Source organism: Penicillium longicatenatum (assembly GCF_028827895.1).
Source record: "Penicillium longicatenatum strain IBT 33135 chromosome Unknown contig_2_segment0_segment0, whole genome shotgun sequence".
Taxonomy (NCBI): domain Eukaryota; kingdom Fungi; phylum Ascomycota; class Eurotiomycetes; order Eurotiales; family Aspergillaceae; genus Penicillium; species Penicillium longicatenatum.
In genome coordinates this window covers 6,551,819-6,579,288 of record NW_026643120.1, presented here as the reverse complement: position 1 = coordinate 6,579,288, position 27,470 = coordinate 6,551,819, and the positions used below count along the sequence as shown (strand labels likewise).

General features: G+C 47.5%; 12 protein-coding genes across 12 annotated transcripts; 5 read left to right on the top strand and 7 right to left on the bottom strand.

The window, feature by feature from the left end:
• Nucleotides 1-175: 175 nt before the first annotated feature.
• On the top strand, nucleotides 176-2,041 carry N7484_004974 (MDR family MFS transporter; the record flags this gene model as incomplete). The annotated part of the gene is made up of 5 exons (XM_057115394.1): nucleotides 176-373; nucleotides 427-512; nucleotides 564-764; nucleotides 832-1,351; nucleotides 1,406-2,041. The coding sequence occupies 5 exons, from the start codon at nucleotides 176-178 to the stop codon at nucleotides 2,039-2,041; spliced, it is 1,641 nt and encodes a 546-aa protein (XP_056975534.1).
• A 1,021-nt stretch (nucleotides 2,042-3,062) lies between these two features.
• N7484_004973 (uncharacterized protein) lies at nucleotides 3,063-3,671 on the bottom strand (the record flags this gene model as incomplete). The annotated part of the gene is made up of 3 exons (XM_057115393.1): nucleotides 3,063-3,218; nucleotides 3,301-3,492; nucleotides 3,570-3,671. The coding sequence occupies 3 exons, from the start codon at nucleotides 3,669-3,671 to the stop codon at nucleotides 3,063-3,065; spliced, it is 450 nt and encodes a 149-aa protein (XP_056975533.1).
• An 856-nt stretch (nucleotides 3,672-4,527) lies between these two features.
• Nucleotides 4,528-4,734, bottom strand: N7484_004972 (uncharacterized protein; the record flags this gene model as incomplete). The annotated part of the gene is made up of 1 exon (XM_057115392.1): nucleotides 4,528-4,734. The coding sequence occupies one exon, from the start codon at nucleotides 4,732-4,734 to the stop codon at nucleotides 4,528-4,530; it is 207 nt and encodes a 68-aa protein (XP_056975532.1).
• An 869-nt stretch (nucleotides 4,735-5,603) lies between these two features.
• On the bottom strand, nucleotides 5,604-7,494 carry N7484_004971 (MIP/aquaporin family protein; the record flags this gene model as incomplete). The annotated part of the gene is made up of 2 exons (XM_057115391.1): nucleotides 5,604-7,385; nucleotides 7,453-7,494. The coding sequence occupies 2 exons, from the start codon at nucleotides 7,492-7,494 to the stop codon at nucleotides 5,604-5,606; spliced, it is 1,824 nt and encodes a 607-aa protein (XP_056975531.1).
• Nucleotides 7,495-12,024: 4,530 nt separating this feature from the next.
• N7484_004970 (ankyrin repeat domain-containing protein) lies at nucleotides 12,025-13,143 on the top strand (the record flags this gene model as incomplete). The annotated part of the gene is made up of 1 exon (XM_057115390.1): nucleotides 12,025-13,143. One exon carries the CDS (start codon nucleotides 12,025-12,027, stop codon nucleotides 13,141-13,143), a length of 1,119 nt encoding a protein of 372 aa, XP_056975530.1.
• Nucleotides 13,144-13,838: 695 nt separating this feature from the next.
• On the bottom strand, nucleotides 13,839-14,285 carry N7484_004969 (uncharacterized protein; the record flags this gene model as incomplete). The annotated part of the gene is made up of 1 exon (XM_057115389.1): nucleotides 13,839-14,285. The coding sequence occupies one exon, from the start codon at nucleotides 14,283-14,285 to the stop codon at nucleotides 13,839-13,841; it is 447 nt and encodes a 148-aa protein (XP_056975529.1).
• Nucleotides 14,286-15,247: 962 nt separating this feature from the next.
• N7484_004968 (putative bifunctional fatty acid transporter/acyl-CoA synthetase (FAT1)) lies at nucleotides 15,248-17,361 on the bottom strand (the record flags this gene model as incomplete). The annotated part of the gene is made up of 6 exons (XM_057115388.1): nucleotides 15,248-15,416; nucleotides 15,470-15,619; nucleotides 15,669-16,195; nucleotides 16,243-16,814; nucleotides 16,862-17,017; nucleotides 17,076-17,361. The coding sequence occupies 6 exons, from the start codon at nucleotides 17,359-17,361 to the stop codon at nucleotides 15,248-15,250; spliced, it is 1,860 nt and encodes a 619-aa protein (XP_056975528.1).
• A 760-nt stretch (nucleotides 17,362-18,121) lies between these two features.
• N7484_004967 (putative peroxisomal 3-ketoacyl-coA thiolase (Kat1)) lies at nucleotides 18,122-19,634 on the top strand (the record flags this gene model as incomplete). The annotated part of the gene is made up of 6 exons (XM_057115387.1): nucleotides 18,122-18,217; nucleotides 18,279-18,374; nucleotides 18,420-19,268; nucleotides 19,319-19,383; nucleotides 19,433-19,544; nucleotides 19,596-19,634. The coding sequence occupies 6 exons, from the start codon at nucleotides 18,122-18,124 to the stop codon at nucleotides 19,632-19,634; spliced, it is 1,257 nt and encodes a 418-aa protein (XP_056975527.1).
• Nucleotides 19,635-20,007: 373 nt separating this feature from the next.
• On the bottom strand, nucleotides 20,008-20,758 carry N7484_004966 (uncharacterized protein; the record flags this gene model as incomplete). The annotated part of the gene is made up of 3 exons (XM_057115386.1): nucleotides 20,008-20,133; nucleotides 20,184-20,515; nucleotides 20,563-20,758. 3 exons carry the CDS (start codon nucleotides 20,756-20,758, stop codon nucleotides 20,008-20,010), a joined length of 654 nt encoding a protein of 217 aa, XP_056975526.1.
• Nucleotides 20,759-21,342: 584 nt separating this feature from the next.
• On the top strand, nucleotides 21,343-22,161 carry N7484_004965 (uncharacterized protein; the record flags this gene model as incomplete). The annotated part of the gene is made up of 1 exon (XM_057115385.1): nucleotides 21,343-22,161. One exon carries the CDS (start codon nucleotides 21,343-21,345, stop codon nucleotides 22,159-22,161), a length of 819 nt encoding a protein of 272 aa, XP_056975525.1.
• A 2,187-nt stretch (nucleotides 22,162-24,348) lies between these two features.
• Nucleotides 24,349-25,722, top strand: bgt2 (GPI-anchored beta-1,3-endoglucanase EglC; the record flags this gene model as incomplete). Its single annotated transcript, XM_057115384.1, has 2 exons — nucleotides 24,349-25,253; nucleotides 25,608-25,722. The coding sequence occupies 2 exons, from the start codon at nucleotides 24,349-24,351 to the stop codon at nucleotides 25,720-25,722; spliced, it is 1,020 nt and encodes a 339-aa protein (XP_056975524.1).
• Nucleotides 25,723-26,295: 573 nt separating this feature from the next.
• On the bottom strand, nucleotides 26,296-27,337 carry N7484_004963 (T2 family ribonuclease; the record flags this gene model as incomplete). Its single annotated transcript, XM_057115383.1, has 4 exons — nucleotides 26,296-26,408; nucleotides 26,461-26,656; nucleotides 26,729-27,023; nucleotides 27,099-27,337. The coding sequence occupies 4 exons, from the start codon at nucleotides 27,335-27,337 to the stop codon at nucleotides 26,296-26,298; spliced, it is 843 nt and encodes a 280-aa protein (XP_056975523.1).
• Nucleotides 27,338-27,470: the final 133 nt, after the last annotated feature.

Below are 27,470 nucleotides of genomic sequence, written 5' to 3'. Positions count from 1 at the left end.
ACTCGGACTCGGAATTCGGGCATGTCCGAGCATTTTGAAAACTTCTCCAAGCGAACACGCCGTGCCGCCATTTTCTCACGTTTTGCTAAACTATATAACCCACAATATTACACACACCCGGTCTTCCAATAATGACAGTTGTGGAAAACTCAATCTTTATATCAAGGTTTTCTGCATGGAGCTACAAAATGTCAGTAAGCCTGATGAGGCTTTGCCAAAGTTCACTCACAGGCAAGAACAGCCCGTGGACGGTATAGAATCAGCCGCGGCGACGCGGGATGAGGAAGTGTTAGAAAACATACACGGCCCAAACGGGATCAGATTTGCCCTTTTGTTTACGTGTATCCTGCTCGGAAGTTTTATGATTGGTTACGTGAGTAATGTCCATTTTCTGAAATAAAAATCTCAGCTGATGATCGGCTGCAGGATACCAGCTGTATTGCAACACTGACCCCGGTCATCACCGATCATTTCCATGCACTCAATTACCTTGGGTGGTACCAAGTAGCATAGTAAGTTATTCACAGTCGGTCAAAGTTGTTTCTCTAACTGAGATATTTCAGTTTGCTCGCTCAATCCGCAACAATGTTGATATATGGACAACTATACTCTTTTTACTCGATGAAGACGCTCTACATGGCCTCATCTTCCGTCTTTGTTGCTGGCTCCGTACTATCTGCTGCAGCTCCAACATCTGCTGTTTTTATTCTGGGGCGCGCACTAAGTGGGTTGGGAGCAGCAGGCATACTAGCAGGTATGAACATGTAAGTAATAATAGAACAATACAGCCTGATTGAGAGAATCTGCACGATATTAACTCATTCTGAATAGCATTGTCGCACGCACTACATCACTCAAACAGCGCCCTGTATACTCTGCAATCATGGGCGGTACTGAATGTTTCGCTCTGGCTTTTGGCCCCTTTATCAGTGGGGTTATAACCCATTACTCAACATGGAGAGTCAGCTTCTACATTATAATCCCAATTGGTGTTCTCACCATTGCTGTTGTCTTCTTTAGCCTTGACCACATTCGTCAATCCGGGAATGCACACAACAGCAAGGGTAGTCTGAAGCGTATTGACTGGATAGGCTTCGCCATAAATGTGCCGATGACTCTATGCTTGGTACTAGCACTGCAGTGGGCAGGAATAACCTACTCCTGGGGCAATTGGAGAATCATTCTCCTTCTAGTAATTGCCGCCCTACTGCTTGCTATATTCCTGATCGTGGAGTATAGAGCTGAAGATGACAGCATGGTTCCACTGAAAATGCTTCGTCAGCGATCCGTCGCCTTTGCTAGTCTGATTACTTTTTGCAATTTCGCGCACCTTGCGGTGATAGCCTACTATGTAAGCTGCCTTTCACATTTCCCACTAAGGAAATCAAGTGCTGACTAGGGACAGTTACCATTTTACTTCCAAGCAGTGCGCGGCGCAAGCACACTTGGTTCTGCTCTGATGTATCTGCCTTTAGCCGTGGCATTGGGTATTGCCGCACTAGCCGGTGGTCCTTTAATAAGCTATATAGGCTACTATAATCCGACCTTGATATTCGGCAGCATTCTCATGGTTGTGGGAAGCGGGCTCATAACAACACTCCGTCCTGACACTGGTCCCGGAAAATGGATACCTTACCAGATCGTTTACGGAATCGGCATAGGTTTGGCTTTTCAACCGCCTTTTATTGCAGTCCAGACCGTACTTCCGGACTCCATGATTTCCACATCATTGGTTGTGCTGAGCTTCACTCAGCAATTTGGCGGTATCTTTATTCTATCTATTGCGCAGAATGTTTTCCTGAATCGACTTGCCCGCAACCTAACCACGCAAGTACCGGGACTGAACCTCAATGATGCACTAGAGAATGGTGCACTGGGTCTTATTGAGAAAATCCCGGTGAAATTCCGGGACCAGGCCCTGGTTGCCTATAATGAGGCCCTTGTGGGGGTATTTTATATTTCCTTGGGTCTTACAAGTCTGGTCGTGGTCAGCACCCTCGGTATCGAGTGGAAGTCTGTGAAGCGAACGAAGAAGGGATAGCCTACGGCGGACGACAACGGCCCTGAGGCCGGATGCTCAATTTAGCACCTGGTCGACTCTGCTACAACCTTTCGGAGATAAATGACAATACAGCCATAGACCTGACACGACGTTCGCTGAGATATGAACTCGCACGTAATTGTAAATCTAATAGAAAGTTACCCGACTTCTCAAGCATCAGAGTACAAGAAAAGGTTCTGGTCATTACTCACCCCAATAAATGCTTGATTCAGGTATATACAGGTGTGTCAAGGTAGCTGTTGTAGTTTCTGGGCGGTCATCCCCATGGGTCATAACACTATCCTCCCGAGGGCATTACCAAAATAGCAAGCTGGACTCTATTACGATAGATACCATGTAAATGACAATCCCTCGGCTAGCTCAGATATGGCTTAACGTGGTGTTTTCCTGAACTTACGGTGTCCTTTGACTGCTCCATTGATAGGATCGAAGTCAGCCAACGAAGATCTCGTGGCACCTTGGCATGGGTGGCTTTAAGGATCAGCCCCTGTACAAAATTACCGCTGGAAATTCTCAGACGTAAGCTATAGGTCAGATTAAAAGGATGTTGTAAATAAGGAATCAGTAAACACAGCTTTATAAGGGAATTGTTTAGTAGAATACTGTTTCTAAGAGTTACTCCTTCTTGGGGGACCCCCTGTCTATCTTATCCGGGTCGTCATCTTCGATGACCATTGCTTCCTCGACAGACTCCAAGACAGGAAAAAAGAAGAATCAGGTGGGGGCAGCACTACATCTGGAGTCTGAGACTCCACTCGAAGCCTCTCCGCTGCCTCTATGAGGCGTTCCTCTTCGAGCTCCTCGCGCATTTGCGCCACAAATGCCTCGGCCTCGGCCAAACGCTCCTCCAGGTAAGAAGAATTAACGATGTCTCAGAGTCGCGACCCTCTAAAGCCTCATCTCCACCAGTTTCTGCCACATTCGGTTTCATTGCCTCGGCCTCTTTCAGCCGCCTCTTTGTCTCCCCCCCTTCTCTTCCTCCTCTCCCTGTTTTTCACGCTTATCGCTTCTTGTTGGGCCTCAGTCCGGGGCCGTGTTTGAGGCGTTTGCTGGGAATTTTTTGATTTCCGAAGCCGTTTCTGGCCCGCAGGCCCTTCGCCAAATATGGCGGCTTGGCTAGAGGACCCGGTGTTCCTGCCGGGTTTGGTAATGATGTCTGAACACGCTTTATTAATATGCGAGATAGCATCAGAGGAAAACAGAGAATAAATGGAAATCTTTATGCGATGGAAACTTACTTTGTCTCGTAGCCCGAAGGCGCTACAATCAATCTTAGCACGCGAACCTTTGAACAGATAAAGGTAACTAACCTTCTTGTCCCGTGTCAACTCCTCCAACATCATGATTTGGAAATCTTCATTCGCTGTGTCCGGTGCACGCTCGGGACATTTTGCGATATGATGGTTTGGGTTCCCACACCCAAAACATCCCTAAATGAAAAACCACATCAGCATTTTGCCCACTCACTCGTCGATTTGTCACTTCAAATATCTCTTGTGTGACTTACCAGAGAAGGCTTCGCCTTTTTCTCTGTCTTTTCCCTTTCCGCTCCCTGAGCACCTCTTCTTTGTCGAGGATGGTGGGTGGGTTGGTGGTAGATATACTCCATGAGGTATTTAGTAGCGTGAGAATCCAGAGGTGCATTCAATCATTGATTTCTAAAATTAGAAATAAGTCCTCTAATGATGACAAAGTGAGGATATAGTGAGGATATAGTGAAGAGTTTATATTACAACGTAATTCTGATTGATATATCATATACATGCCCTGTTCAGGAAGTGAAGATAAAGCAAGCCATCGAAGCCCTTGGTTCTGCTAGTCATAAGACCTCAAATTTGCCCTTGCACAACAAGCCCGCTCAAACAAAGTGAGAGCATCAGACCGAATCCGCTCATCCCTGCATTTCCGAATCACAAAATGCAAGATCACCGCAAACTCCATCGAGAACATGAATCTCGGCGCCCAAGTCTCAGCGTCTGTAGCAAGCTCAACTATACGTCGAAAGTGATATTCACGATTCCCGTATCCTGCATCCGCTTTCAGCCCATCGGTTGCCCAGACCTTGCACACAAGCCATCTAGCCTCAGACAAATTACTACCACCCTGGACTAAACTCTCACCCCGGCGCTTTAGGTAATGTAGCCTCGCAAGCCACGCATCAAGATCCTCATTCAACGACTTACGTTGACGTTGCAGCCGCATCCCATCCTTTGGATATCCTTCAACGAGCCTCGCGGACCCCAATTCCACACATCTCCCCGTGAGAACCTCTAATAGTTCCCTCGCTTGGTCCAATGTCCAAAAAGACCCAACACTCACATCACACCTAACAAACCTCGGCCTCGGAAACGCATCAATGAAATCCGAAAAGAGAAGAACAAAAACATTCAAATGCGCCATGATCCCTTCTAACTCGGCTCTAGGCGTGTAGCTATCCATCAACCTTCCCGCATGCGCAAAATGAATCATTGCCGCACGCGGATCCCCCTCCAAAACTCAACGACGGTCAGAAGGATACTCGCTGTAACAACAATATCAAGATCACTACCAGGTCTGACCGTAATCATACCCGCAATAGCTTGATTATAATGGCCCAACGCAGATTTCAGATCAGTTTTGGTGGCGCAATCTCTGCTTCCACCGGCTTGTTTGAAGAACGTACTTGTCGCCATGGTCGCGTGTCTGGCTATGGGCGAATGATGTGTCATTTGCGGGAGTATAATCATCCAAAATGAGGATGAACCTGCCAGCATTGGGGCGACAAATTTTCTGAAGAATTCCAGGGAGAGAATTTCGGTGCTGCTTGCCCATGGGATTTGGGAGGGGTTGATGTGGTTGAGAATCTTGAGGTGTGATGTTGGTTCAACGTAGCCATCGCAGGTTCGGCCTGTGGAGGTGCATTTTTTGCAGGATGGTTTTGTTTCGTCGCATTTTATTTTGCGGATTCTAGGTTCTGTTATGGATCTTTCGAATGGGAGCCTTGGTTTTGGTTGTATTTACTTGCACGTTTTGCAGCTTGTGTGGACTCTTTTGAGACCTTTGCGGGGCATTGCGGGTTCAGGGTTAGATGTGATGGTCTTGGATTCTTGGAGGGGCTGATATTGGGCCTTTGATATAAGAATTTTAGTGCATAGTCTAAGTATCAGGCTAGCTTGTAGTATTTTGAAAACCGCTGTCGATGGTTGAAGGAGTTGAAGTTCATTTCGAGTTGGGTTACTTAAGTGGTCGGGCGTTGACCCACAGTAAGCTGCTGAAGTTACTACAAATGGAGTCAAATGTCAGAATAGAAAACAATGAATTATCTCTCGTAAGAGTATTTATACAATTTCAATATGCAACTGACGGCTCGACTTGATAACAAAAGCCATGCAACAAACTTGTCCACGCAATATTCACAGAGCAATCTTCCCTCGAAATTATATACACCACGCTCAGAGCGAATCGTATTAAGATTAGCTCATTTTATGATCGCTTCGACCATCTTATTCGAACAAAAGCATGTCTTTGCGAACGCCCCAAAACAAGGAAATATGCAGACATCTCAAACTCCTCCAGGTGCATCATCTTCCACCTTCTCCTTCTTGGAAAGATGAAGACGACGTCCCCACTTCATGCGACTCTTCCGAATGGCACGCTCCGTGCGCTCCCATGGGTAGTTTACTGGGGACTCGCCACCAGTGAAGATGAAGAAGTCGTACAAAAAGGCACCACCGAAGGCACCGCTGATTGCGCCAACCCAGGGTCCGTAAAACCAGTATGCGTTGAGGAACAGTTCGCTAGGGTATTGCAGAGCTAGAAGAGCAAGACGAGGACCGAAATCACGACTAGGGTTGAAAGCAGCTCCAGTCTGGTAGGCGAAGGACATACTCAAACAAGTGATGACCAGACCGACGATGAGGGAGTTCATACCAGCACCGGGTGGGGCGTTTTGATCGTCACCAAGCGCCAGAACGGTACATGCGAGGAAAGCTGTTCCCAAGAACTCGTTACCAAAAGCAGTTCCTGCGCCAATCCAAGTTTGACGTTGGCTGGTCACAAAGCTGGTGACAACACCAGAGTCCGTATTGTTCGCAAGCCAGTATTGGATGGACTCGTAGTAGAGTCCGTAGGCCGCGAGGGCAGCGCAGAAGGCACCAAGGAACTGGGCAGCGAAATACTCGGGCATTTTGCTCTTGGGGAAACCACGGTAGAACCAGAGCATCAGAGTAACAGCCGGGTTGAGGTGAGCACCAGAAACACCACCAGATATGTAGATACCCATCATGGTGGCAAGACCCCAAGCCCAGGCCGTGGTGTTAGGGTTACCTGCATCCGCAACTGTGACAGAAAGATCGGCACAGAAACCAATTGTGAGTTGCACAAAAACTGCTAGAGCCTCTGCCAGAGCCTCACGGTGGTGGGTACGAATGACAGACCAAGTGGTGTGGTTGTTGTGGATTTCATCTTCCACCAGTTCCTGGATCAATGGGTGCAGATCCTCAGGGTGCGTTGATTCATCAAGAACAGGGATTTCAAGCTTATCTTCAATCGCGTCATCAACCATCGGTGGCTCTTGTTGCTCGGGAATGGGTCGCAATGGATCATCGCTAAAGTATTCATTCCTAGGTGGGGCTTCTTCAGTGGTGTCTGAGGAGTCTCCCTCCGCTACCGCCGACAACGCATCCTGGTCATTGTTGTTCCAGCGAGACTGGCGTCTAACGCGAGTAGATGAAGTACGAGACATGCGCGACCCTTGTCTCATGGACGTGGTGTCACCAGTAAGAATCTTGTTCATAAAGGCCTGCTCGCGCTGCAGACGAGCATCCTCGACCTGTGCCGCCATTTTCCGGGGGTCCGTGGTCTTTTCAATCCGACCCTCCTCAAGATCAGTAGGGTTCACATCCAGACCATATCGATTCGAATTCTCCAAAGGCAACTGAGCGTTTTGGCGTTGCTGGATCAGCTCATCCCTGGTTGGCACCATGCCCGGTCGCACCACACGGGGCAAAGGCTTAGCCAGAGACCACACTGGCTTCGCGTTGGCGGGTTGCTCATATGACGGGTTTAGTTCACCATATCCAGGCTGCACGAAAGGCTCCTGAGCCATTCGCAGCTGTGGTGTCTCTTCCGGGCCGGCCATTGTGAATTTACCCTGGGTTCGGGCCGCCAGTGTTGTTCTCGGAGCCAGGCTGGGAATTCCAGCGCTTCCGCGTCTCGCCGAGCTACGACGTCGCAGGCCCCCATCATCCTCATTAGCATCCGAGGCTCCTCTTCCCCTCGGAGAGACTGCTTCATCTCTAAACCGAGAGCTCCCAGTGGGAGAGCTAATTCTTGTGGTGCCCGACTATAAAGAGAGAGGAAAGTTAGATCGAAATGTAATTCAGATCAATTCTCAGTCTGATATCACTCACGGTCGCTCTGGGGCTCCGCAGATCTCCTCCTTCAGTATCCATGATTGTAATTGGTTGATCTCCTATTTTATATTGGAGTGTGTCGAATCTAAGCACGCCAAGACCAACGCGGATCAGCGCGCGTTTTAACAGATATCCAACGGTCGGAAAGGTGGGCGAATGAAGCACCCAACGAGGCAACAAAGGGCGAAAAAAAAACGAACTTGAGGGTGGAGGGCCAACCGGGGAGATATGAACTCCTGAGTTCTCTGGGTCCCCTGCTAAGCGATGGTGGACATGGAACTGACGCAATGGGACTTAGATCATCGAGATCTCCCAATTGGCGTACTCAAGCTTTGCAGCAGGAAAGGAATCCTAGTCAATCCGGGAGTGGCGTAAGCCACTTAGGTTCCTGTCCTGACCCACCGTGAAGTCGACATGCGCCATTGATTGAACCATGGCATGGCGCCGTCTCAATCCACCACCACCAATTGGCTCAAGTTGAGCGGGTTCAACGAGATTCTTGATATTTCAGTGGGCCCGCAATCTCCACCTTGGATTATTTTTTTTATTTCCCGTCCATATCCGAGATGGTTCGCCGTGCAAGTTGTTGGCACGAGCTTTTAGAGAGGAGAGAAGGGGAAGAAGAAAGTTGCGGATCACAATCATGGGATCTCCTTTTTTCACTTCCCTTTCTTTTCATCGCTTAACGCAAGTATCTGACAGGGTTTTCTCCACTTGAATAACGCGCTATTGGCAGGAGATTAAATCTCTGCCGCCCGCCCCGTTCGTCATACTCCATTGCATTTGCCTCTGTTTTTTGCCGATTCCTCGAGTCCGGGATTGCGTATCTTACACTGGATGACATGATGGCCCACTGGTAGGGATCGTCTGGATCGACTGGGTCGTCTAAATTTTCAATTCATCCCCGAAATCTGAGCATCGAACTTGGAAGTTCATTGTCTTCTCCATACAAATACTAGACCCCTATCAGTTCGTTTTGATATGTACGAAGCCATCCAAGCCACCAAGCCACCAAGCCGCCACCAAAGCCACGGTGGATCTCACCAAAAATAATGAATCTACAGTATCTTCGATTTAATCTATCTCTATATATTAGCCACCAATTCCGCGCGATCATCAACACATAGTAGACCAAGCCTGTTCGCCAAAGTTTCCCATGCATGATTCAAGTGCGGGGTTACCGTTATGTGACTCGGCAGAACCTTGAAAGAAGTGGACCATCTCTTTTGTTTCTTCGTCGCAGGGGTTTTTGATGCAGTTTTTATCCTGATCATGCCGTTTTTATGCCTAGTGCTTCTTCATAATACTGAAATTCGCCACCTTGGCACTGCGCTAATGCAGCAGCAACCTGTAAAGGATTTTGGTGCGGTGGCAATCCCCGCACATTGGAAGATGAACGCCTTGAGCACTAAGAGCAAACATTTTCAATGACGCTGGATAATGCACCTAGGAGGTCGCTACCTATCCGTGCACGTGTGGCCTATTGTGTCATGGACGCGGAGGGGTCTGAGGTTTGTGGTAGTACAGTCAATTCAGTAAATGGTGGGGTACGTACTAAATGGCTTTCCAATTCACGGGCTTCCATGCTTTTGGAATTGTAAGGCTACTTGGTATCAGGAATTGAATCCTTCATTGCTTGGTTTAACTCTTGTTCCTCAGTTGTTCAGTCCATTTGAAGCCTCATCCGCAGGCGGGCCCCGGTTACATCATCGAGGTATCTCCGATTGGCACCTTTTAACTTCAGGCCCAGATTGAAACCCAATGAACCTCAATGCCGAAATGCATCCCGAGCTTTTAAGTGGATATATATATACAGTATGTAGTCGGCAAAAACCCAAGGTCGGGTTGTATATTTTGGATCAGGCACCCTGGCCTCATCGCTCCACTTATCAGCCATTTGCGATACATAGATCCTGTCTGTCCCTCTATGTACTTCTTTACACTCCTTGTCACTCTCCAGCTCCTTCAGGCACAGTAAACAAAAATATGTTCTGTACACTGATAGCAAAAAGAGAATACCCTGTCCTGATCAGAAGAGGGCAAAAATTACTCCGATAGGGGGAATCGAACCCCCGGCTGTCGTGTGAGAGACGACGATGTTAGCCACTACACCATATCGGATTTTTGAGTGACAGGTTTTTCATATTTGATTATATGACCCAGAGCCTAGTTTCGCAATGCTTCGAATTTAGCGCCATGAGTCCTGGCGTTCGAGTCATGCATCCGCTAAAAATTTGACCAATGAGAAATACATCATTAGCGCTGGGATCAAACTATTCTTAGACCCGAATTACGTGGCCAGCCGGCATCGATTACCAAGAGTTGCCTAAATAATCACACGAGCCTGGACAGATTATACGAATCTCTTGCAAAGATTTCCCAACTCATTATTTGTCTATCATGAATAAGAATACTCGCGAGCTTTCCCATTCAAACTAGACCGTTGGGTGGTAATGCGCCTTGCCGAGTAGTGAGTTGGTAGCCGCTGGTGCCATGTTGGATGAAGAGCACCCCGTTCTTCCGGCAGCCGATCCAAAGGATATTAACTCTTACCTCCTGGGCAGGATTGGAGATCATAACGTGGTAATTGCTTGTTTACCCGTAGAGCAAACAGGAAAGGTTTCCGCTGCAACTGTGGTAAAAGACATGGTGCGTAGCTTCTCAGCTATTAGATTCGGATTGGTGGTTGGGATTGGGGGTGGTGCACCATTTTATGGAGTGAATGTTGATGTGGATGAATCCGATGAGTCTGAAGATGAGGATTTGGGCAAAATCCAAGACATTAGACTGGGAGATGTGGTGATAAGCCAACATTCAAAGTCTTCAGAAGCTGTCGTACAGTATGACTATGGGAAATCTGTGCAGGGACAGGAGTTTGTTCGTGCCGGAGGTTAGCTGAATAAGCCCCCCGGAATTGTCCTGAGTGCAATATCTATGCTGAAGCTCGACATGAACGAAAAGGCTATTCAATCTGCGATCTGCTCTCCAAAATGCTTGCGAACAATTCACGAATGGAAAACAAATTCAAGCACCCTGGATCCATAAAGGATCAGTTATTTAAGTCTTGGATTCCTTATGTACCAGGAAAGAATGCGAGTTATGCCTGGACCCTGATGGTAAAAGCCTTGTGAAAAGGAAGCAACGGTTGAGTGATGAGCCTTATATACACTATGGAACAATTGGGTCTGCAGATTAAGTGATGAAAGATGCTGTTTTGAGGGATAAATGGTCTTAATAGGAGAATATCATATGCTTCGAAATGGAAGCTGCGGGTAAGTTCGAGGAGCTTAGTGCCTTGATCTAAATTAGCCTTATTTTATTGCTTCTGACCTTCTTGGCCAGGGCTCATGGATACGCTTCCATGTCTTATTATCAGAGGTATCTGTGACTATGCCGATTCATATAAGAATAAGGCTTGGTGACCATACGCCGCTTCTGTTGCGGCTGCCTACGCAAAGGAGCTTTTGCTCAAAATTTCAGGATAGGGTGTCCTCTACTTGCCTCTAGTTGATAAAGGTATCCGATATTTTGATTTATAATCGTATATTAGGGGAGTATAATTATGCTCTCCTTTGCTCTTTACCTACTATATCTTTTTGAGGAAATCTTGTGTGTTTCTTTTAATTGTTTATGTAATGAAGCCCACCAATGAGCGAACGCTGACTTTTTATCGGCTAGCGATGTTTAAAGTTTCTACGAAAGCTTAAATAGCTTGAATTAAGGCAAGAATTAGAAAAAGTGACGGCGTGTGTTTAAGTTTTTCGCGCTATAAACTATGAATACCAGAAAGATCTCAACCTAGATAAGGAAGATGGAACATGTAGCTGGTGTCTTGAAAGCCCAAATTTCTAGAATTGGCAAGAAAACGACTTATCTTGTCTATTATGGATCATAGTAGACCCAGGCTGTGGTAAATCTGTTCTTTGTAAGGACCTTATCGACAACCGCCTATTTAGCCTTGAGTCTAGCGACACGACCATCTACTATTATCTCTTTAAGGACACATTAGCTGAGACTCGGAGTGCTGTTAATGCTGTGGCTGCCTTTTTGCATTAGGTCCTAAAGTCTCAATGTGGCCGAAAGGCTATGAGGCATGCGCTTCCAGCGTACCTTGAAAATTTAGAGAAGGTGTGCCAGAATCTCGACACTATGTGGAATATTTTAAGAGGTATATCTAAAGATCCGGAATATGGGCGAATCATTTTCATCTTGGATGCACTGGATAAGTGCAAGACAAAAGACCAAAAAGACTTTATTAGGCGGCTTAAGGGTCTTGAATGTTATGAGGAATCTTAGTGTTTAAGCCACTATCTAAAAATCCTTATGACTAGCCGTCCATATTTCAACATCGAAAATGATTTTAGAGAACTCATTGAGAGTATTCCTAGGATTCGATTGCTAGGTGAAAAGCTTTCTAAACAAATTTAATCAGAAATGAATCGCGTTGTACATTCTCGAATGTCTAGACTAGGTTCTCGGATTGTGAATGACACTACAAGACAAAAACTTCTTTGGGGGATACTGGCAACTGAGAATCGAACATATCTCTGGTTGGATTTGATATTTAAAATGATTGAACAGATACCACGAATAGACAGACGAATAGTTAAGGTCCTGTTTAAAAATCTACCAACAACCCTGGATGATGTCTATAATTCGATCCTTCTCAGAGCTCCGAACCAAGTTCAGGCAAAAAGACTGCTGCAAATAATTGTAGCAGCGACCCGACCACTTCGGCTTCGTGAAGTTGGTGTTGCATTGGCTATCACAGAAGAAACCGAATGCTACGAAGATCTAGAGCTGCAAAATGACGAGCAGCTTGCGATAACCGCCCGCAATATCTGTGGACTCTTCGTTCACATAGTAGATGACACCGTCTTCCTGATCCATCAGTCTGCCAAAGACTTCTTAATATCGCTATCCGAAAAAGTTTCACGCATTGCGCCCAGCTGGAAGCACTCTATTTCCGTATCCGACTCGGCTTTACTACTTACTTCAATCTGTATCCGCTTTTTGTATCTCAAAGAGCTGAGAAAGAAGAAAGCGCCCCCAGTCAGAGATGCTCTGGAATTGGCTTCCACCTATGACTTTCTTGAGTACTCAGCAAATAGTTGGGCTGTGCACTTTGGTCGTATGACAATTCAAGATCGCCATGAGTTTCTCCCTCAGGCTATGGATCTATGTTCTATGGAGACAGACCAATATATGGACTGGGAGATCGCTGTTCGGGGAGTTGGACGCTCCGTCCACCCTTTCCCTCTATACATCGCCTCATACCTAGGTCTGGACATGGTTGTTCGAGCACTACTTACTTCCCATGGCGTTGATGTTAACTCCACTACTGACGATAGTCGAACTCCTATTTTGTTATCTATTGAAAAAGGTCACAAGGGAATTGCGGAAACCTTTCTTGCCGTACCCGGGATTGATATTAATATGCCTAGCAGCAAAGGAAATTCACCCCTATCTACCGCTATAAGTCTAGGTCACAAGGATATTGTGAAGCTTCTTCTTGCTATCCCCGGCATTGATATCAACATAACTAGCGGGGGTTGCCTTCCACCTCTACTTTTCGCTATTTGTGAAGGCAATGAGAGCCTTGTGAAGCTGCTCCTTGCTACACCCGGCATTGATATCAATACAGCTAGCGGTGGTGGCCTTACAATTCCTAGCGCAGATAATATATAGAACAAACCTTTATCTCTCGCTATCTCTTAAGCCAATGAGAATACTGTGAAGCTTCGTCTTATCGCTCTTTGTATTGTTATTAGCTCCATGAGGCATTGAACTGCTACACACCGTGACTGCTTATGAATGGACAACGTCTTTGAAAAGTTGAAAACAATACCATTATTTAAAACTTACATATTTTTTAGCCTCAAGTAAGGGCTTAGATAGGATGTACTCCCTCGTAACCTTTGAAGATAATTTTGTGAATAAATACAATTACAAAGCCAAAGACCATGGGATGATGGATATATAAGAGCATTATACAATTGAGCCCGAACATTCAAATGAACGTTGAAACTAAATGTAACCAGCGTGGTCGGGTAATTGCTCTGAGCCCCTTGCCTTTTTCTCTTGAGTGGAGATTTACAGGGAAGCAGCATCAAGGATAGGGAAAATGGTTTGTCCTATCTAAAAAAAACAAAGAAAATGACAAGTGGGAGAAGCCCTAGATAGACACAGGAAAAAGGAAACGTGAAAAGAGACCGAAACGATTAAGCTGTATGTGTTGTGGAGACCTGAGAATGTACCCCCAGTAAGAGGCTATCCCATGTTAGTCGGTCACAGAAAACTAGATAGACACACTAGGCGTAAGTTAAACATGTGTTCTGACTGTGGCGTAGGATTTTGCTGATTTATGTACCTGAAAGGAGTGTCTACTTAATGTAGAAAATAGGATCATCGTGATAGCCGGTCTCCAAAGTCGCGTTCAGTTGGTCCTTGTCTGTCTTGACCAAAGTTCTACCGGTTTCATCCTGAATATAGTATTGACGATCTCGCGGACTGAAATCGTGGATGGTGAAGGCCTGTTGGCTGGCCGATAGGTGGCAGAGATCCTGGCCACTTGGACAATTTATGAAGTTGAATTCCCCAACTGTGGTGTCAAAATACAAGATCCAGTAGGTCTCGCTATCACCAACTTTGCTGAAACTCCACTTCTGATTGCGTGCAAGTGCTGTAAAGTTGAGCGGATTAGGAGGGCTTTGCACCGTCAGATACAGATCTTCGGGATAGTCAACGCTGATCGAGTATAGTCCACCCTTAAAACTGTATGCTGACTTGCAGATGGCTGCTAAAGCACCAAATGCAAAGATAGTCTTCATATTGCCTATCAAGTAATGCACAGGCATGAATGTTGGCAGGCTGAGGAATTGAATTTTGAGCAAGTGAAAGAAATGCTTGGACCAAGTAACCCACTAAATAATCAGGGACAAGAACCTCAGTGATATAATCTTACTGTCGGGGACAAATCCCATTTATACTCTTTTCCAAGGGATCGACAGTCTGCAAAGGAAAGAAATCAGGATAGCCCGTGACCACATATTGAGAACGTGCATGAACTATTGATCTGTAAGGGCTAGGCCCCCATTCTCAAGGGCCTTTATCGCTCAGCAGCGGTGTGCTATAAAGGCTGTAATGATGCAATGGTGTTACGCGATGGTGTAACCTTGCACAATGTAATCGCTGATCTATGGAAGTGCGCCCACAAAGTCTATCATCCAACCACTCCCCCTACCATTATTCATAATAGTTTCAACGTCCATATTAGCGCTAACCCACGCCGAATGCGAGGATTATGCCTCTGCTTTTCCCAGCAATGTGGAAGGTATTGTAGCCTAAGCCTAAATCTATCATGGTCATAGAAAAGTCATCATACCTCCATTCTCAGCGGTTATCCTAGGTGGTATGGGGCGGAGGTAGGATGATGTACTAAAGACTACCTACAGTCCTATAGTGGGAAGTCCGTGGACTTTATCAAGGTCTACTCACTTTGGTATTACCTAGATCTAATTTAACAGCTGAAATCTAGTCAGCAATTTTCGTTAATAAAAGTTTCTTAATAACGTTTCTTAAAAAAGCAAAACCTTCGGCACCGTGCAAGTTTTCATATATTTCTAGGTTCATCTCCCCTTTAAGGATGATTCTCCTCTCTTGGCGTCCTAGGAGAATTCAGATATTTACCCCTACCCATTGTTTCTACTTCAGTATTTGCTTGTTGATGGAATATACATGCTCTACTCATCTATATACACGAACCATGGTATCTTAATAACGAACCGAGTGCTCACAGCTTAGCCCTACCTGTCTCGATCTCAGACCAGCCTGACTCATTTAGTTTCTCGTACTTGGTTCCATTCAACCAGTAAAGGCTGTCCGCGGAGTCTTTGCGGGGATCCCAGCCCTTCTTTGCTAGTTCACCCTTGGCCTGCTTGAAAGTGACACCAGTCGAGACTCTAAAGTTTCGAAGTCAGTTTCTGTTCGCGGTTCAAGAGTAAAGATGACTTACTTCTCGATCAATCGGACAAGCCGGGGGAAGGCGTATGATGGCACGCCCTTCTTCTTTAACTCAGGGTAGAGCTTGGCAGCGAAGATATCCTGGAAGGCAGGTGATTGATCTTCCAAGGTGATTCCAGCAGCGCCAGCCTGACCATCGTATCTGGAGGGTATTAGTAATGTTTCATTCACAGGCATCAACCAAAACGTACCCGGCGAGCTTCACACCATAAACCACAGCATCATGAACACCTTCAATACGACAGATGTGATCACGAATCTCACCCGCACTAACATTCTCACCCTTCCAGCGGAAAGTATCACCAACACGATCCTGGAATCTGATCCAGCCAGACCAATCTTGAACTACAAGATCACCTGTGCGCTGGAACAAATCGCCCTTCTGGAACACGTCACGCAGCAATTTGCTCTCAGTCGCTTCTTCATTTCCCAGATACTCAATCAACAGCCCGCGATCACGCACACGCCCAATCGCCTCACCCTCCTCGCCCAGACTGGCACGAACACAGAATCCAGTCTTAGGATCCCGCCACGGCATCTCAGTATCGGTATCATACTTGACAATGAAGTTATCATCCTCCAAGGACCGACGGATGGGCCCAGAAAAGCCCACCTTGCCGGCACCCCAGACACCCTCGCCATGGTTATCGAATTTAGCAACTCCTTCCGTGGAACGATAGAATTCCCGAATCTCAGGTACATTGAATCGTGACTTGAACTTTTCCCAGATCTCAGCACGGAGTCCGTTGCCCGAAGCAACGATACAATTGTGCTTGGCATCATAAGGCGAGGGGGAGTGGAGAGAAGGTAGCGACAGAGTTCACCAATGTACAGGATACGCGTGGCACCGGAGTCGTGGACATCTTTCCAGAACTGCGAGGCGGAGAACTTGCGGCGGAGACAGAGAGTTCCGCAGTTTCCGACCGAGTAGCACAACCCGGTGAAAAAAGCTGTGCCGTGGAAGAGGGGCAGAGATGAGTATGTGCGGAGGGGGTAGTACTTTGATCGGTTATTGGCATCGCTTGAAAGAGTATTAGATGTGACTACTGCAAGCATATTTCGCACTGCGCAGGCCTTGGGCTTCCCTGTTGTGCCAGAGGTGTAGATGAGTGCGGTCAAGTCCTTGAGTGTGCGCTTGGCTGGCTGCAAGCCTGTTGTAGGGTATCTTTGCAGGTCTGTTGCTGTGATGGTTTCCACCGGGCCAGTGGAAATGCCCTCGAAGGATGTGAGGCTGAATGATACGTGTGGAAGGTCCACGCAGACATGTTGGGCTAAATCGGGTGTTGAAATGATAGACTTGGAGCCAGAGACATTGAGACAATGAATGAATGTGTCGTCTGAATTTGTTAGTGATACTGCTTGCATATCGAAGGAAATGACTTACCCCGCAAATTGGTGTTGATCATGGCGGCTACAGCGCCCAGTTTCGATAGCGCATATAGTGTCACCACCATTTCCGGGGAATTGGTAGTGAAAACACCGATGAAATCGCCGGCCTTGATATCCCGCTCGTGAAGCAGAGCAGCAAAACGGTCAACCACTAAAAAAGATCCAAGTCAGCTGTGAACCTTCCATTGAAGCAGATGGAAGATACGTACATTCTTTCAATTGTGTGTACGACCAAGTCTTGTGCTCAAACCAGAGAGCATCTGCACCACCCTGGCCCTCGACATCCACCACACGCTCGAGAAGCTTGTAAATAGTAGCTGATTCGCCTAGCTGCCCAATGCGCTCCCCAAGTCGCTTGCCAAATGCCTTGTCATTGAAATGAGCAGACAAGTCTGTGGAGATTGAGAACTTCGCATTCAGGTATGCCCCGGCAGCGACGGACAGAGCCGACGCCATTGCCACAGCGGGCACACTCGCTTCAGCGAACAGATCCATTTGCGTCCGAAGCGCAGATATCAAAATAGCGCAAATGAGGTTCAATCGCGAGTAAATCTCGGAATAGCTGGGTCAACGAGTCTGGACGCTTCACACGATTGTTGCAAATGCGAAGTCTGGGGAAATCAGTGGGAAGTTATAAAAAAGACCCACCCCCCACAATGATGAGCTCAAGACGGAAGCTGGCTGGATTTGATCTGCCGTTCGTGACGGAGCTAGCAAGGGTGGATTGGTTTTACGGAAACTCACATCACCTTAACATTGTACCCCGGGCTTGGTCTTGGCGCGGTTTACCCCGGTATTGGCTTGACAGACACAGTTACGACTTTCCATTCAGAACAATCTCCATGATACTTCATGATAGCTGAAAACCATTCCCACTTTCAAATTCAATGTTTCTTCCAACATACCCGAAATCGGCATTCACCGCGATCTACAGGTACGCTGCACTATTCAAGATACCCGTTGAACGTCATACATACATAACCCGACACCCGTGTAATATACGGCATCTCACCAACCAGAGTCCCCGCATTCAGCCGAGGACTCACAAATACATGTATCATACACTCGTCTCCGTAATCGCAACGGCATTTCCTTCGGTTGCAAATGCATGCTCGGCTTCGGTGCCGAGATGCCGATGTTCAAGGAGCCGCGGTCCAAATGCTGCCCCACGTTCTGTAACCCCGGATACTAAATAAAAAAGACCGGCCCGTCCTTATGGCCTTTCGTAACTTCCCCAGAATATTCTTATTCCAAAATGTCGTCCCCCCAGCAGCGTTTATCCTCGGTCGCCAACCAATTGGCCCTGCCTTCCGGCAAGCAGCGCGTGCTCGCAAAGAACGCCGACGATGTCGTAAGTGCCGGTTGTAGCTCCATTCATAAACAGCCACTAATCAAACCCCTTATTCCACCAGGTCATCACCTACCTCGCGCGCACACCGCTCACTAAGGCCCGCAAAGGTGGACTGAAGGATACCACCATCGACAACCTTCTGATTTCGCTGCTCACCGTGAGTGCCACTGGCGAGAAAACAAAACCCAGCTAACACACATAGACCGTGCGCGAGAACTCCAAGATCGATCCCAACCTCGTCGAAGATGTCAGCGTCGGTAACTGCCTCGCCCCAGGCGCCGCCTACGTCGCCCGCTCCGCCGTCCTCGCCGCTGGATTCCCCGTAACAACCGCCGCCTCAGTCTGCAACCGCTTCTGTTCTTCAGGCCTCCTCTCAGTCCAGAACATCGCCAACCAGATCATCGCCGGCTCAATCGATGTCGGTATCGCAGTCGGAGCTGAGAGCATGTCCACCAACGCCGACGGCGGTGCCCCCGAGATGACCGAGCGTATCACCAAGCACCCCATTGCATCCCAGAACTCCCAGCCCATGGGCCAAACATCTGAGAACGTCGCTTCGCAATTCAACATCTCGCGCGAGCAGCATGATAAGTTCGCTGCGGCTAGTTACCAGAAGGCCGAGCGTGCGCAGAAGGCTGGCTGGTTCGAGGATGAAATCGTTCCTGTTAAGACTCAGATCAAGGATCCCAAGACTGGCGAGGTGAAGGATATTATTGTTGATCGGGATGATGGTATTCGGTACGGCACTACCGCTGAGTCGCTGGGCAAGATTCGTTCTGCGTTCCCGCAGTGGACTCCTAGTGCTACCACTGGTGGTAATGCTAGCCAGATTACTGATGGTGCTGCTGCTTTGGTGCTCATGAAGCGGTCGCGGGCTGTGGAACTTGGTCAGCCTATTATTGCTAAGTTCTGCGGTGCTACTGTTACTGGACTTGAGCCTAGAATTATGGGTATTGGGCCATCTCTTGCTATTCCTAAAATTCTGGGCAAGTTCAACTTGTCTAAGGATGACATTGATATCTTTGAGATCAATGAGGCTTTTGCTTCTATGGTGAGTGAACTTGGTTGGTTGATCTGGACTTTTGCTAACTCCTTTACTAGGGTGTATACTGTGTTAGCAAGCTGGGCCTCGATGAGGCTAAGGTTAACCCTCGTGGTGGTGCTATGTAAGTGATTCGTATCCTCTATATGCGTCCCCAATCTAATAGCATTTAGTGCCTTTGGCCACCCTCTCGGCGCAACTGGTGCCCGCCAGGTTGTTACAGCGCTGTCGGAGCTGCGTCGTCAAGACAAGCGCATCGCCGTGACTTCGATGTGTGTGGGAACTGTAAGTTTCATCTTCAGCACAATTCCTTCATATATACTGACGTTACAATAGGGCATGGGTATGGCCGGTATCTTTGTCTCGGAGCATTAGATTTCTTGCGATCATCATACAGACTTGTTATTTAATCCTGTACATACAGCAATATTCAACTTGCCTTCCGTGTTTATTATGCTAGAACGTTATATCCTTCGAGTGAGAACATTGGAATTATTATGTTTTTCCCTCGCTTGATTCCTACTAAAATCTTCTAAGACTTCCTATTAGATAGTCAAGGAACCTCGTAAAAGTAAATCAGCGGCGGACGGTCCTGGCGACGTACGTTTTTACTTTCTTTATTTTTGTCTTTTTAAGATCTGCATAATTAGAAATGGCCCAAGCAAAGCCTCTAAAGAAGGATTAAAAGAGAGGAGTAAATTCCATTATCAATCTAACCGGGTTCTTCAGAAAGCAACTTCTCACTGCCTTACAACACATCTGTACCCAGGTCCATTGCCTCAATCTCTACAGTGATCCGTGACACTTTGCCAAGCGACTTGAAAGACTCCAGTATCTCTAACCAAATCTTGTTTTCAGACATGTCACGCTGTTCCTGTTGATGGTCAGCATAGCATCTATAGCAGAGTAGGTTCTCTACCTTACCTCCAAGTTTTGCCATCCTATGACAGCCATAATGACATCTTCTTCAAGGTTCAAGCTCTTGCCATAGGTGAAAGTCGTGCCATCCCCATTCAAATTTAAATGACGGGTTGCCTTCTCCCACACTCGAAGTGTTTCCTCCACATTCTCAGAATTGGAGACCCCAACCCGAATTATTTCAACCAAAGATGCCGAAGCTGCTTCTCCTGGGGAGAACTTTGTTTCGAACAATTGTAAGGTAGGCGGCCCAGTCAACAGATGCTTGATGGAGCCAGCAAAAGCAGCATATTGTTCCGAGCCGACGAAAGCTCGGAAAGAGTCGACTGAGTTCCACTCTATGCCAGATCAGATACGCTCAAATTGACGCACCGGGCGAACTTACCAAAAAGAAGAATTTCTCTATAGGCATTTCTTACATCCAACCCATCTTCTGTCACAATCCATCCACGAAATGCGTCGATAATGCCAGGATTAGGAACAGTCAATCCTTTGCTCAACTTGGGCCAGTCTCGCTCGAGTGCCTCAAGTGTAGCTGGGTCAGGTTTGACACATGGGAAAATCAGTTCAGTGATCGCCATAATAGAGAAGAAATGTTTATGTCTATTGTTGGATAGTAAAGAAAAACCAAGTTGTTCATTTGCTTCAATTATATGTATTCAGTTCCAGGCTGTAGTTACATGCCTGCCACACTTTGAAGTATCATTGTGAATTTGGAATTTACACATAGTAATTTAGGATGTGGAGCTTGCGGAGTTTCGAGAGTGCGGAGTTTGCGGAGTTCTGCGGACCTTTGTCATCACAGCCTTGTTTTCCTCCGCTGCCCCTCAATGGGCATCTTTCCTATTTTCTCGAGACTATGGCACCCAGATCACCATATGCACGCTCGCGGCAGAAGTCATGTATTGCTTGCGCCGAGGGGAAGCGGCGTTGCAATCGTCAAACCCCGCAGTGCTCACGGTGTCTTGTCCAGGGACTGGAATGTACTTACCTGAGTGCACGACCTCCACAAAAGCGCCAGGATATCTCGAGACGGTTGGAATCATCACATTTTTCGGAAGCGTGGCCAGAATCCTTCCCTGATTCCAATGAAGCACTATCGTTTTGGCCGTTAAACGACTCTCCATCCGAAAATACGAGTGTTACTTCCCCTTGGCTTACTTCGATGCCCTCCCTACTCACCATACCATCACCATCTCCAGCTGATTTCTCCCCAGAAACTAAAATCCTAGATAAATGGTCGACCAATCAGCTTTTACAGAACATCAAACGCTACCCGCAAGTGTTTGTTAGCTCCCGAAAAACACCATTCATTCATTCGCGCCTCTACGATGCATACTTGCCTGATGCTATCCAAGACGCTTTTACAGCCCTAGCAGCTTATGGCACCAAAAATCCAGAAACAGAGGATCTGGTTTTTCGTATACTGGAAAACAAAACTACCAACCTCGTGGCGCAGGACCACGACACAAGTACCCTGCCCCAGCTCCTCGCCGCAGTGCATGCACTGATGCTGTTTCAAATCATTCAGCTCTTCGATGGTGATATTCGACAGCGCTCATTAGCAGAGCAACACATGGACACATTACGTAACTGGAATTTTCAATTACAAATACGAACTGGAGAGCTGACTCCTGCGCTCACATGGCAAGAATGGATAGTTGCAGAGAGCGCTCGAAGAACAGTGATTTTTGCCATGATAATTGAGGGCTTGTATCTGGCACTAAAAATCGGACATTGTCCAAATGTCAAGGCAATGAGTATATTGCCCTTCACACCCGAGGCTTCCTTATGGGATCTGAGTACAAGTGCTTCGTGGCTTGCGGAATCGGACCACTTGCGTTCGGAAACTGTACTCTATGGTGACTTCTCAAGGGGTTGGCAGGAGGGACAAGTCCGGGGACGATTGGATGGATTTCAAAAATTATTGCTTATACCGTGTATGGGTGAGAGATACAGAGAGTTTCTGGAGATAGATGGTTGAGTGTCGAAAGTATAGTTGTATGACGCCTGCCCAGACAAGGTGGGCTCTGTAGTTGATGAATGAAATTAATTGTATCGAATGCGTATCCCTGCATCACACCTCAACTCAAATGCGACTTTTCATCTGAATATCGCGAAGACTTCTTATGCAGATACTTTGAGTGTCTTTGCCGCCTATCTTGTAAACTCCAATCTCTCCTGGTTTGATGAGTTGGTCACGGAGTGAAAGAGACGACTGTATCCGCTGATACGCAGTCTGAGATGAGAAATGCACAGGGTTCACAGGAAAAGGAGATGTCCACAAGGGGTGAAGGTGTAGGAGCAGAACTATAAGAAGCTGTGGGTCGAATCTTGATTCCACTATTCTTTGTCAGTCATGGTGCTCAGTATATTTCAAACCCACTAATATGAAAGGCAGGCTTTTAAGGAATTCGAAATTTCCATCAGTGGACAGAGATTTCTCAGGGAAGTATAGGATGGCGGGGTATCATTATGCGCTTATATGCCCCTTGGGAAGATGGTGACAGGGGTATGGCTAGTGCGCTTCTCCTCAATTGTCGTGGCTGATATGACCAGAAAGATTGCTATACCCATTCCCATACCCCTGTACCTTCTGTATAGGATAATATATCTACAACATTCGTAAAATGAAGATTCGAAAGCCATTTTTTGCGCTCATAACAACTCTCTGTGCTCGACCAGAACCCTCTAAAAATAGAATCTATTCGGAGAGGTCAAAGTAGGTCAAATTTACAAGGTCCACAAGGGCGGGCCCGAACCCGAGCCCGATAATTACCCAGCGCAATGGCCCACAATAGGGGCAAAGACGCAGCTTTGTTCGATAGTATGTACCCTTAACCAAGAGGATCAAGTATCCACCCACACTACTGAATCGGCGTCGACAATTAGGCTATTGCACCCTAAGTAGAACTTCTTGTATCCGCCATCTATATTAAGGCTAGCTTTGCGCAGGTGGTAGCTCGAGGGGAAGCTGGATACTTGATTGCATCACTTGCGTTATGGCATGGAATCTTTTCAACGGGATCTGAGGAAACAGACGCATCGGGGATATCTTTGGCGATCATCTGGGTGATCACGATCTGTGTATACATTGGGCCCGTTTGCGTCAGGACCCTTTTTTGACGGATTGAGAAGCTACAGCAATGGGACTTCTGGGGCGGATCCATGTGGGATTTGGGTGGATCTAATTTGGGAACGGAAGTCATGATAATGGTATTGTCTGAAAACACTGACAGACACGATCCAATAAGCTGAACACGGATACATAAAAGGAGAGATGAGCAGTCTAGACCAAGAGGAGCGAGGCCGATGGAGTCTAGAATGCACATCATTGCTGCGAGCGGCAGAATCGGAAATTCACCGCCACATCGGAAAGTTGATGCCTGCGTTATAAGGCATACGTCGCAGGTACCGATGAGCTCAAAGGGGAATAGCGTGATGGTCCCGATCACAAAAGCCAATTCAGATTCTGATTTGTTGCAGGCTTCGCTCATCATTCTAGAGGTATTTGAAACATGTGGCTGATCATTACGGAGTCAGTAATACTTCATAAATTGACCTGCAATTGCTTCACGATAATGTCTTGAAAACTCGGTCAATCCCGTGTGCCGAGGCTTCCGGGCGCCGGATAGGAGTTGGTTCCTGACACAAAATTCGAACTCCCTTATCCATGGACGGAAAGGGGATTGCAGGTGGATCGAGAAAGGGACTTGGTCCTACGAGTCAAATTATGTGGCCCAATCCGAACTTTAATGGAGAACGACACTGCAAAAGAATATATCCGGGGGCAGTGGATGACACAATAGGAAGCCCTTCTCCGTCTGCCAGGGCACAAATCCACTTTCTAGGCGATCATTGGATGTCTGTGTATTTTTGGAAACCCAGAGTCCAATAAGCAAGGAAGGACAAGAGACAAGCAAACGTGTCGCGCCCCACTTCAGGTTCCATTCGTCTACACAGTGGCGTTGTCTAGACCGGATGCGATGCCCTATGGCCTTTTTTTTTCATTTCCCCAGATACATAATCATCCTCTTCTCTTTCTCTCTTTCATCTATCTTTCTTTTATCCAAAAAATCAACCTTCTCTTTTTTCCTTGTGACATTCTTTTTCACAGTCATTCGTTGCTTCTAAACCATCTCACACATTCGTTTCTATTTTCACTTTCATCATGCAGATGAAGCAGATTCTCGCTTTGGCCCTGTCCATTGCCACGGCCGAGGCCGCCTACAAGGGTTTCAACTATGGCTCTACCAACGAGGATGGTAGCACCCGCTACAAGTCCGAATTCGTCTCCCAGTTCAAGAACGCGAAGAACCTGATTGGCACTTCCGGCTTCAACAGCGCTCGTCTGTACACTATGATTCAGGATGGTACCACCAACACCCCTATTGAGGCTATCGAGGCTGCCATTGAGGAGGAGACTTCCCTGCTCCTGGGTCTCTGGACCTCCGGTGGTAACATCGACAACGAGATCGCTGCCCTCAAGTCCGCCATCAGCACCTACGGTACCTCCTTCACCAAGCTTGTTGTCGGTATCTCCGTCGGTTCTGAGGATCTGTACCGTAACTCCGTCACTGGTGCTGAGTCTGATGCTGGCATCGGCATGAACCCCGATGACCTGGTCAAGTGTATCCAGTCCGTCAAGACTGCCATCTCCGGCACTTCCCTGAGCAGCGCTACTATCGGTCACGTCGACACCTGGGATGCCTGGACCAACTCCTCCAACTCCGCTGTCATCAGCGAGATCGACTGGCTCGGCTTCGACACCTACCCCTACTACCAGACCACTGATGAGAACGGTATCGATAACGCCCAATCCCTCTTCGATGAGGCTGTCGCCAAGACCAAGGCTGTCGCTGATGGCAAGGAAATCTGGGTCACTGAGACCGGTTGGCCCGTTAGCGGTGACACTGAGAACGAGGGCGTTCCCTCCATCGCCAACGCTAAGAAGTACTGGGACACTGTCGGCTGCTCTCTCTTCGGCACCACCAACACCTGGTGGTACATCCAGCAGGACTACGGTGCCAGCCCCTCCTTCGGTATCGTCGGCGAGACCCTGAGCACCACCCCCCTGTTCGACCTGACCTGCTCCAACTCCACCTCCACCAGCACTAGCACCTCCGCCACCTCCTCCGCCACCTCCTCCGCCACTGGCAAGTCCTCCGGCAAGTCCTCCACTGGTTCCTCCACTGGTTCCTCCACCGGCTCCGGCGCCGGCGCCAAGGTCTCTGGCTTCTCCGCTGGCCGCCACGGTAACGGCACTGCTTCCGTTTCTGGCTTCCGCTCCGTGACTGCTTCCGTTCCCGTTGCTACCGCTTCCGGCTCCAGCTCCACCGGTTCCTCCGCCTCTGGCTCTGGCTCTGGCTCCTCTGGTTCCAGCTCCGGTACCTCCAGCTCCAGCTCCGGCTCCAGCTCTTCCGGTTCCAGCTCCAGCAGCTCTGCCTCCGCTTCCACCACTGCCTACACTGGTGCTGCCACCCGCCCCGCTGGCTCCATCTTCGGTGCCATCGTCGCTGCCCTCGCTCTTGCGATCGCTGTCTAAGTACCTCTAATTGGGTGTTTGGAGTGATGGACTGAATCATATATTAGCAACTAGATCTTTGTCGGAGTCTTTTAGGTAATGATTACATGGGTATTTATGGAATATTCGATTCTTACCTTCGTTGACATATGTACGTCTTAGAATTTATTTGAACTTTGACTTCGGCATTATTTCGATACTGGCGTCCGTTTAGATTGGTAATCCGCTTTAATACAAAGAATTGTTATTTCCTGTTCAATGAGTTCTCGCTATGAACACTAAGTTACATGCTTTGAGATTGTAGAATACACGGATGATGAACTCTATACGTCCATGATAAGGTTGCGGCTTGAACTTTCATACGGGCCGATCATTACCAGAACCACATTTCCAGCAATCCAGGGTTGAAAACTCAAAAATTTGTCTTCCATAAAATTTGACTCATGCGCATGAATTTCAAACGAGTGTATAAACTGGATCAAAGCAATTGAAATAAACTGCAACAAAAACTTCACCACTTCCAAGTTGAAACTGCAACCCCTTTTGTAGTCTTCCACTCAAATTTAACATAGTCAACCACACAGTCTGGTTCATCTAAGCCTTGCGCCCACGGCCACGGCGGCTAGTTCCAGCCCTCTTAACCTTCTTAGAGCTGCTAGACTTGGGAACATACTTGATGCCCTTGCTGGGGCAGTCAGAGTCCTCGACTAAAGAGACACATTAGCTTCAACCATATATTTGCAAACCAGGTAAACTCACGAGGGCTGGAAGCCTCATAGGTACCACCGACGGCACTTCCATAAACATTGAAGTAGTAGTACACTTCATAAAGGTAATCATCATCACACAGCAGAGTAACTTCGTATCCACCGTGGATATCAGCAAGAGCAGCCTGAATCTCAGCAAGAGTGTAAGTCTTATCGTTGGTAGGAGTGATTCCAGCATCAGACAGAGCCTACGTGAAGCAGCGTAAGTGACCAAGAAATAATGGAAATCTTGAACACAGGAAAAAGGAGAAAACAATTACCGTGTAAGTATCCAGAGTCTTAAACAGATCAACGACCTCCTGGAAGAAGTCACCCACTTCCTCGTTATCGGTGTATTCGGTGTAACAGCTCGGCTCAATGGTATTTATGCAAGTTCCGTGCGTATTCCACTCATGGGCCCAGAATTTATTCGCGGACTCATCGTCGCTGAGCCAGTAAGTGTTCATGTACTCAAGGAGCTCGGTACGACCCTGGTCTTCGAGGATGCTCTCGACATCGGAGGTCTCGCGGGAAGAGTCGCAGTCTTCACCGTAGTCACCATCACAGTAGTCAGGCCTTCACGTCTCAATTAGTAAACAGCTCAAATCTACCGGAAGCAATGGGGAAATCTCGGGAGGATGAGGAGCATACCAGAGACCGTGGATAGTCCACGAGTCAGTGGGACCGACGGAAGGATCGGTATCCCAGAATTGGACCTGGAGCAGGGAACCACCAGGGTAGTTGAAGCAGCATATATCAGAGACTGCAGTCGTGTTGTGGCAGCTCAGAACTTCGGTGCTGCTGTCACAGGTAACGAGACCAGCTTGGGCTCCCATGAGGAGGTCCATAGCGGCCAAGGCCAACAGGCCTCGCGGAGTGTAAGAAGGCATGTTAGAAAGTGACCGAGTCAATTGACATGTCCATTGTTTACTTGGGTCAAAGCTAGATACTTATACGTAAACGAGCGCCGAGATCACCGAAGCTCGCCTTGGAAGATATTTCATGCTTCATGCAATGCAACAG